This window comes from Mercurialis annua, linkage group LG5 (assembly GCF_937616625.2).
Source record: "Mercurialis annua linkage group LG5, ddMerAnnu1.2, whole genome shotgun sequence".
Taxonomy (NCBI): Eukaryota; Viridiplantae; Streptophyta; class Magnoliopsida; order Malpighiales; family Euphorbiaceae; genus Mercurialis; species Mercurialis annua.
In genome coordinates, this window is record NC_065574.1 from 11547600 (window position 1) to 11557541 (window position 9942).

Genomic DNA, 9942 nt, shown 5'->3' on the forward strand with positions numbered 1-9942 from the left:
AGCAGCACCACTAATTGGTGTAGTTCCATTAAGAAGAAGCCATACACTATATGAAAATGAAATAGAGTAAACCATATTCATTGGACCAGTAGATAGTTGATAAGTAGACTAGACACCGGTGTGACCTGTGTCATCTACATTAATATTGTATGTATACTTAATATTTTTTTATCATTAAGCTTCCTAACATTGCAAATGCCTCATCAATTAGTTTCACGAGTAGCGTGACACAGCGCTGTGATGAATAATTATTCGTAAATAAGTAATAGGTCAAGTAGCACAGACACGAACAAACCGGAGGTTTGGATACAAACACACGGAGCAATGTTGTTTTAAAGTTTTTTATGTTGAACTTAAAATTTTGCGTCTAGAACGCTAAATTTCAAATTTTAATTGAATGAAATGTCCGGACTATCCAGAATGGTGAGATTAGTATTCCATTTTCCACAAGAAAAGAGGGCCACCACCAGCATGTTTCACCTACGGGTTTGATGGATTTTAGTGTTTGGAGTCCATTTTCTTTTGGTGTATATAATTTGGGGATAAAGTCTATAAGCAAACAGTTAGCATTTTACAGGGTGCTATGCTGGGATGTTGGTTAAATCTACCACTCTTTTTATTCGACAAGTTTGTGGGAAAACTCAAGCCTGGGGATTTGAAATCTTGGAGTTATCCTACATATGCAAAAACCCTTTTATATTTTCTAATGATTTAATAATATTTGATCTGAAAATGTAAGTAGGCAAAAGAACCTGAACAGATTCGGTGTTAGGGTGTAGTACGTGCCTTGTTTCATTTACACCAAGAAAAGCTTTTATATACTATATAAATGCAAGGGAGAACTAAAGAGAGCGAATGAGCGGCCGACTTTCTTACCATCAATTTACGGTTGTCATGGGGGACTGAGCAAGGAACGAGTGTAAGTTCACCATTCCTCTTCCATCAGTTCGAGTATTTATAGACAGTGACGTAGTCAGAAAATAATATCAGGAGGACAAAATGTAAAAAAGAAAATTTTAATTAACGGTCATTCCAATTAAGACATTTGGAATCAAAATTTATTTTTTTGGGAAATTTACGTCTGTAATTTCCGATAGGATAAAAGTTGTAATTAGTTTTTTTTTTTGGCTAAAAGTAGCTTCTAGTGGAATATACACTTTTCAATCTAATGCATATCTATCCCACGACATACCTTAGTGTTTATGAATAACAAAAATCTTATAATAAATTTGCACAATTCAATTTGGTTAATTTTTTTAATTATAATCTATATTGTTAACTTTTAATTATAATCTATATCGTTCGACAAAGTAAAATTTTACTTTTTATGTAAAATTTATGGCTCCATCACATGCTATATTCGTTTATTTTTGTAATTTATTTTGTGATGTTTTTTTTTCCTAAGTCGTCTATTATTTTTGTTAATCGTTTTTCTTTCCTTTTTTTTCGTTTTTGCTCTCTTCATTTTCTAATTTTGCCACCATATGTGGATTTTTAACCTTGTATTTTCCTATAGTAATATTATTTCCCCTCCCCTTTTTATGACTTTGCTTTTACGCAAAGGTTCACATAGTTGAAAGAGTCGGAAATAAAGATACGAAGGACGTGGGAGTGCTATCCGAGATGGGACCATCCTATTATCTGCATAAACCCTTTTCTTTTTGTTTGTTTAGTTCTTCACTATCTTGAGATTGTCACGTAATTCCTCATGTTTTTATGAACAATACATTTGACTTATTTGTAAATTGTGTTTATTATTATTACTTTTAAGCTTTTCAACCTTAAATAAGATGGTGTTAAAGAGCAAAAGATCAACTTTACTCCCACATTTATAACTAGGGCTGACAATTTTCTACACGACCCGTTAACACAACATGACACGAAATTAAGCGGGTTTGGATTAAATTTATATGGGTTTGGGTCATGATAACGTAGTGATAACATCTCGTAGGGGCGAAGCAACCTCGCCGAAAACAAGAATCGCTAAATCAAGCAATTTGCAAACTTGATGTCCATAGAGGGCACCGAGAAAAAATAAACAAAGTCGCACCTCGCCCGAACCCCGGGTTCAACTCCCGTAAAGCTATCCCCCCAAACTATGATGTTCGACGTCATAGTCCGGATCCAGCTGAAATCGAGTTACCGACCTAGTGTCTAAGGGGGTCACCGAGCTACGAGAGATAAAGTCATATCTCGTCCCAGCACCGGACGAGATTCATCGAACGATACCTTCCGAGCTTCGATGTCCAACATTGTGGCTCGGTGAGACAAAACCATTAGGTCGAACTCTGAAACGCCCTGAGATAGATAGATATTAAACATAACTTATACAATTTAAGTTAATAGACAAAACCATTAGATAGATATATATTAAACATAACTTATACAATTTAAGTTATATAATTTTTTTGATAATTTTATAAAAGGGTTGGATAAGAATATCTTAAGTCCGTCCCAAACTTGATCTATCATCATCCTTAAATATTGTGGAAAATTGTCAAATTTAACACACAAAGGACTAAAGTATAAAATACACCAAACTTAGATGATGATATAGGAATTAACCCAAAAAAATACGTTACATGACATTTAAAGTCAGAGCTGTAAATCAATGATGAAGGTTAAATCTTAGTTGACCCAAATAATAATATAATTTGGGCAAATTTGCTTTGTTGTTTAGGCAAATTAAAACGATAATTAACACAAAATACCAAATTACCAAACTAGAGTACACAATGCAGTGGACGCCCCTTGATTTTTGGAAAACAAAGGTCCCCATTGTTATTTTTAACTCACTTTACCATATAAGCCCATAAATATTTAAAAATTAATGCTTAACCAAATATAGAAGATTGAAAAAAAAAACATCTTAAAAAGTAGATATGTCATGTAATAGTGTAATTCAATTAAAAAGGAAACATTTAGTATTTTAAAAATAAAAATAAAATAAAAGAGTAATATTTTTTTGTAAGTTTAAATAGTTATATGTGAAAAAAGTCAGAAAGTTGTCACGCCAATTATGCGCTAAGCTAGCATAGAACGGGAAGTTTGCGCTAAAAAATGTGCCGCATCATTCGAATCATCTTACAAAAATAAAGCGAACGTTATCTAATTGCTTTGCTAAAGATAAATAATCATCAATAAAAATAGCTAATTCCGGTTTCAAAGGTAACTAAGGTCCAAAATCACAACTAGCCAAGGGTTTGGACCAAATTCGAGTATTTATGCCAAGCCCAACAATATGACGAACCCTTCTATACATAAGATCCCGTGTTAAGTAAATGCTTCTCCGTATGAAGCTTGGATTATTACCCCAAATAGATTCCGAGGAAATTTTCAAATGGAAAACACTTGGCCGATAAGATCTTCTAACACAAGGTATTGTTGTGGTTCAATAAAAGCCAAGCTTGACGAGCTAACATGACAAGATAAAAATGACATAAATTTTTAAATTTTTTACCGCGGTAGTTCTTTGGAGGCAAAGATAACACTATTTAATTTGATACTTTTATAAGACTATTTTTAACCAATGCATCATATTCATAATTATTAATTTTTTTATTTAAGCCACATATTATTTTAAAAGAAATTAAAAAAATAAAATAAATTAGATAATTAGATAAAAGTATTAAATTAAATGAAAAAATTGAAATAAAGAAGGAAAAAGGGTTTGTAACTTTTTCTTGTAAAAGCTTTTACTATTGCACGAGACTAAAAGAATTGAAACTTGAAAGGGAAAGAAGAGAGTAAAGGAATCCCAACATCATTTGAGTGGACCTATTCAAAACCATAATATAAGGATTTTTTTTTCTTGGGTAAGTATCCAATTCTTACTATAATTGTTCCATATCATTAGGGAAATAACTTACTATAATTGTGATTCCATTCCTAATTTTGGTAATATATATACACTGTTTTCTAATCAATTATTTTCGTATTCCGTCCCCCATAATAATATTGTTATTTTTTAGTTAATTGCAAATTAAATTACGAATTTTATTCTAATTTATAATTACAACACGAATTTTAAAAATTGACAATGTCAGTAATTAACTTTCATTTTTTGCCAAATTGATACACCGATCTAAAAAAACACTGACGTGGACATTATAATTTACCGCCACATATGTTGCTTGATTGGTCGGTGTATTAATTTGCCAAAAAATAAAAGTTGGCTACTGACATTTTCAAGTTATAAAGTTCGTGTTGTAATTGCAAATTAGGATAAAGTTAATGATTTAATTTGCAATTAACCTTATTTTTTTATCTGATTTAAGATATAAAATACTTCTATTTTTAAAATTGTTATTTATGTATAAATTATCAATATTATATATTTGTTTTTGTTCAATTAAACCGTTATTGATAAGAAAGAACAGCATACAACCACTCATTACCTCAACTCAATTACAACCAGCAACTACCATGAGTTTTTTTTTAATACGTCAAATTTCATTAAATAGAATCTGAAATATTTATATTTGTAAGAAATTTAAAAAAATTCAAAAATTAAACTCGATGACCTGACACGGAACAGACTAATATGCTTACACGTCTTATTTGATTTGCATATCTATTTACGAAAACAAAAACTAAATTACTAACTGTTTTGTCAATTAAATGAAATTCTCGATTAAACTTTTTCAATGTCCACTAACTGAAACTAGCGTCATAATCTCCAATCATCACCACCCGACCAACCCTTTAGAAAAGGGACCACATACTTTTCATAAAGAAAGGACAACAAACCTTTCATCAAAAAAGAACAACAAACTATCAGTAGTTACTTAAACATTAAAAATGGATAAATTTTTGTTAAAACTAATAATTAAAGTAAATCATTAACATATACATTAGTCTAAGTTTCGGTATATATTGACATCGAATAAATTAGTAGTTCACGAGATTGAATATGAAATCTTTTCAGGGAAAAGGTTGGATACTTGGTTTAGCTCATCTTTTTGATTTATCAATAGCGATTCCAAGTCCTAAGAAGGATATGTGATTAAATATAAATGACACATGATTGACTTGCAACCTTCCAACGATATATATGTCTTTTGAAAGGATCTCGCGCGAGGGAAGAACTCAGCTTTTGCGCGGGGGTACGGTTAGAGAGTCATGCTCACACGAATTATCAGATCACGATGATGAAGATAGGCGACGATTGTCATATAATAAAAGATGTATTGCGACTAGGCAATATTTCTTGGATTGAAGAATGTAGGTCCAACCTACCAACAAAGTAATAAAAATAAATAACAGTTAAGAATTTATTAGAAATACACAAATAAAATTATTTATAAAATACTGGTAAGGAAAGTGGATTTTTTGAGATATTAGAAAATAATATTTACAAAAATACTGAATCAAAATACACAGAAAATATACCAAAACTAAACCAGTTTACTTTAGATTTATAAACTTTTGGGTTATTTTTGGTTTATTTCGAAATTAATAATACAAAGAAAAACATATAAAAACACTGAAAAAAAAGCAAAGAGAACACTTAATAATTAATAAACACTAAAAACAAACTCATAAATAACAATCAACAAAATTAAATATACACCAAAATGCTAATAATAGTAATACATCAAAAAAAACACTAAGAGAACACTTAATATACACTTTATAAACACTTATAAAACACATATATATCACAGTCAACAAAGTCAAGTGGTCAACAGTAAATACCATCCATTGACCAAGTATTGATCGCGCGTTAACCGCCGTTGACCAAAAATTTCCACGGAATTCAAGTGACTGGACTTCGGCGGTGTACTTTTGACGTTTTCTGGTATTTTTTTAAATGAAATATTTTTGCAAATAAATTAAAAAATATAAAAAAAATGTTTAAATGATCAAGTATGAAGTATACTTTTTTAAAATTTTACATTATTTTTATAAATAAATTTTAAAAAATGACAAAATAATGTCTTTTTTCGTAATAGTATAAATAATTTAGGAGGGTATTTTAAATTAAATGACTAAATTGAATCTCTTTTTGAATTTATAATATGAAACACTTGAAATACACACATTTTTATTGGATGCATGCTTAATTGTCAAAATACTCCAAATGTTTGCATTATTTTTAATTTTAACACCAACTTGCATATTTAATAAAATTAACACTAATTTTAATTAATTTTAAAGAATACACTAATAAAATTTACATAAAAGATAAATAATGATTTGAATTTTAGGCCGAATATGAATGTAATTTCCTTCAATTTCTTAGTATTTAGGAGAAGATTACTTTATGTGACCAGGGGTGAGTATAATTCGATCGGTTCGGTTTTGTGTATAAATTTCGAAAAGCAAACCAAATTATCTGGTTTATGATTTTTTCGGTTCGGTGTACTAAAATTTTGGTTTGGTTCAGTTTATACCGTAAACAAAAAAATTTAATTTATCATCATTAAAACTATAATTTTTAATTAATATCTTTATTAAATATAATAATTATTAATGATGATTTAACATTAATTTGTAGCAAAAGTCCTAATTAATAATAAATTTTAGTATTTTAATTTATAAATATGTAAAAAATAAAAAAATATTGGAAATTCGTTTTCGGTTTGGTTCACCAAAGTCTAAAACTAAACTGAAACTGAAAACTGTAAATTTTAAAAACTCTAAATCAAATTTCACCGTTTTAATCACTCTAACCACTTCACTTTTAATTCTTGATCAGTTTAGTTTGACTTTGTAGTTTGGTTCGAATTTTGCTCAATCCTAAATGTGACTTATTCCTAAAAAAATAAACCTCTTTCCTTTAATTGTATTTAAACAAACTAATTTCGCATTACGTGCTATGCACGTGACTCGTAACATAACTCGTCAATCTACATATTAGTAAATTTATTGTAATTATATCAATTTTTTATTTATAATTAATATTAAATTAGTTAAGAATTTTTGTAAAAGCAAATATAATATATTCGGTTATTTAATTTTTTTCTATATTGAATTTATTCTTCTTTTGGTTTTATAATAACCATAATTAAATAATTAACTTAATCTTATTAATAATATCTTTAAAAATAGCAAGATAGAAATATAAATAATAATATATTGACCAAATATAATATTTTAATTTTATAATTAAATCAATCTAAAAGATAGGTATTCCTACCAATTTGGAGACAATTTAGTTATTTTTTACATACTAAAAACTAATTGGAGATAATTTAGCTACCTATTGTAATTAGGACTTTAATTATAATAGTGATTAATTAAATAAGTAATTAGTTAATGACTATAAAACCTTTATTTAGTAATAAAATGAAAAAGATTATTCAGTAAATTTGTCTGTCCCTCCCATCCGTGCTTTTATATATAGTATAGATAAATAATAATAAATGGGAAAAAAAAAGATAAATAATAATAAAGAGATATAGGAGTAAGGATAAAGATGTAATATAAAGCAAAATGTAGTGGCATTTTTGTTTGAACACTTTATATAAAGACCAAGTGTCACTCCACTAAACTCATACCACTTTTCTACTAATCAAACAAACATTTCTCAACCCATTTCACACAAACACCAATGGCGATGGCTTTCAAGATGGTACACTTTTTTTTTCTTCATTAATCCCAATTCTCTTCACAATTAACTCATTTTACTTTAATTCATTTGTCGTGTTTTCTTTTGGTATGATCAGGCGACGACTGGGATGTGGGTCACTGATGAGTGCAAAAACTCGTTCATGGAGATGAAGTGGAAACGAGTTCACCGATTCATAGTGTTCAAGATCGACGAGAAATCGAGATTGGTCACCGTTGATAAGGTCGGTGGTCCGGGCGAAGGATACGATGAGCTTGCGAAATCTTTGCCGGACGATGACTGCCGATATGCTGTTTTCGACTTCGATTTCGTCACTATTGATAATTGTCGCAAAAGCAAGATCTTCTTTATTGCATGGTTTGTCCTCTTTTTCTCTTTTGATTACAAGTAATCTTACCATTAGATTTGTTTTGATAATTCAGTTTAAAAGATTTCACTAAATTAATCAATTAATGATTTTAAAATACTCACAACTAAATAATTTTTTTATTATAACAGTGATTAAGTGGTTCGAATAGTAGATTCTCAGATTTAGACAAAGTTATTAATTTATCATTAGGTGGGTGGGGATATAATTAAATAAATATTTGGTCTAGTGAATTTAACTTTTTTAAATGATTGTTATTTTTTTTTTATTTTTTTGAGGAAATGATTGTTATTTTATAATGACAACAATTTCTATGAATGCCGTTTTAAGCCATAAGTATTGAAAGATACTGCGGTCGAGGTACCTCAACTAATGAAATTTAGGGGAATTTTACGGGTAATTTGTTTTCAGTGTACTTTGTTTATTTAACCGTTGGATGAAAGTAATTACTATTCATGTAACTGTGATAATTGTAAAAAACAAAATAACCATAGAAAGACCCTAGAATATAATAGTAAATGAAAAAAATAAGTGCCGAAAATTCGAATATTATAAATGAAAACATGCATAATAAATTAATTATATTCACAATTAATTATAAAATTGATGAAATTATAATGTTTTTTTTTTAATAATTGGAGAGGGGGAGCGCTTGTGGGAGGAATCGAACCCATGACCTGGGCTATGCTTCTGGAGACTGGAACGTATTTAGTATGATTTCACCTATGATTATTAACTAATCAAAGTTTTGGGATGATAAAACATAAAAGAAAGAGAGAGATGTAGGTTACTAGAGGTGAGATTGATGCTATAGTGACACTAAAACTAGGGGCAATAATTGTGATATAAGTCAATGGGCATCTTAATTAATTATTTTAATCCTAATGTTGGTATATAATTATTATTCATTGATGGTGTATAGTCTATATGATCCAATCCAAGTCTATTCCAGATGCTGTTTTAGGTACATTCCTAATTAGGTGCAGTGTCATTTGTGTCAATCATTATTGGGTGGTTTCATTTTCACTTGTACACAAACTTGTTGGATACTTACAAAGCATGGTATATAGTATGTGAAAGGACCCCCATTTTGTTAAGGTTGGTTACATGCAAATTATATCAATATTTTATGTTAAATCTTATTTATTATTATTTAGTAATAGAAATATTCAAACACTATATAAATACTAAAACTAATAGAATTTTATAATAATTATAAGAAAATTTAAATTTAAATTCATGTTATAAAGAATTATATAAAATAAACTCATTCAAGTTACAAATCATTAAAAAATAATTAAATAATAATTGTAATGTATATAGATAACATGTAAAATTATACTATTAATCTTTATTAAGTAATTTAAAATTCAGTTTTATTTTGAACCTATAAATAATTATAAATCATTTAATTAAAATGGATCAAATAAATAACACACAAGTTGAAACCACTATTTAAATAGTAAATTTATTATTAAAAATAAACATAAAATTATAAATAATAAATAATGGATCAAATAAATAATATTCATGTGCTATGCTTGTCAATAAAATCTAGTATATAGACTAATTTGGATGTTAATTTGGATATATAATTCAATTTTCAGGTCTCCAACAGCATCAAGAATTAGAGCAAAAATGCTATATGCGACCTCAAAAGCTGGACTGAGGAGAGCACTGGAGGGCGTTCACTATGAACTACAAGCAACTGACCCAACTGAGATGGGATTTGATCTCATCACAGATAGAGCTAAATAATTATGATCATAATTACCAATTACTTGCACTTCATTAGTTTAATTAATACCATCTTTTACCCCTTTCTTTATTAATATAATAATTCCCATTCTGATGTGCTTTTGTTACTTTAATTTTCCTTTGTTTTTCACTTTTCTTGGTTTTTGGCACTAATGTAAGTTCAACTTCTAATCTGTAATAGTAAATATTTATTTCCTATATGTGGTAATGAGATTTCAAAAGCACCATTTTGATTCTAACAAAA

The 9942-nt window shown here is 28.6% G+C and overlaps 1 protein-coding gene across 1 annotated transcript; it reads left to right on the forward strand.

Moving 5' to 3' along the window:
• Positions 1-7475: 7475 nt before the first annotated feature.
• Positions 7476-9942, forward strand: LOC126679888 (actin-depolymerizing factor 5-like). Its single transcript, XM_050374900.2, has 3 exons — positions 7476-7576; positions 7671-7930; positions 9548-9942. The coding sequence occupies exons 1-3, from the start codon at positions 7556-7558 to the stop codon at positions 9696-9698; spliced, it is 432 nt and encodes a 143-aa protein (XP_050230857.1). The 5' UTR covers positions 7476-7555; the 3' UTR covers positions 9699-9942.

What these genes read in the sequence shown, in the direction of transcription:
- LOC126679888 (XM_050374900.2), top strand. Translation starts at nt 7,556, where the DNA reads ATGGCGATGGCTTTCAAGATG. An exon ending in TGGCGATGGCTTTCAAGATG is followed by an intron (nt 7,577 to 7,670) that starts GTACACTTTTTT and finishes TGGTATGATCAG; the next exon opens with GCGACGACTGGGATGTGGGT. An exon ending in AAGATCTTCTTTATTGCATG is followed by an intron (nt 7,931 to 9,547) that starts GTTTGTCCTCTT and finishes TTCAATTTTCAG; the next exon opens with GTCTCCAACAGCATCAAGAA.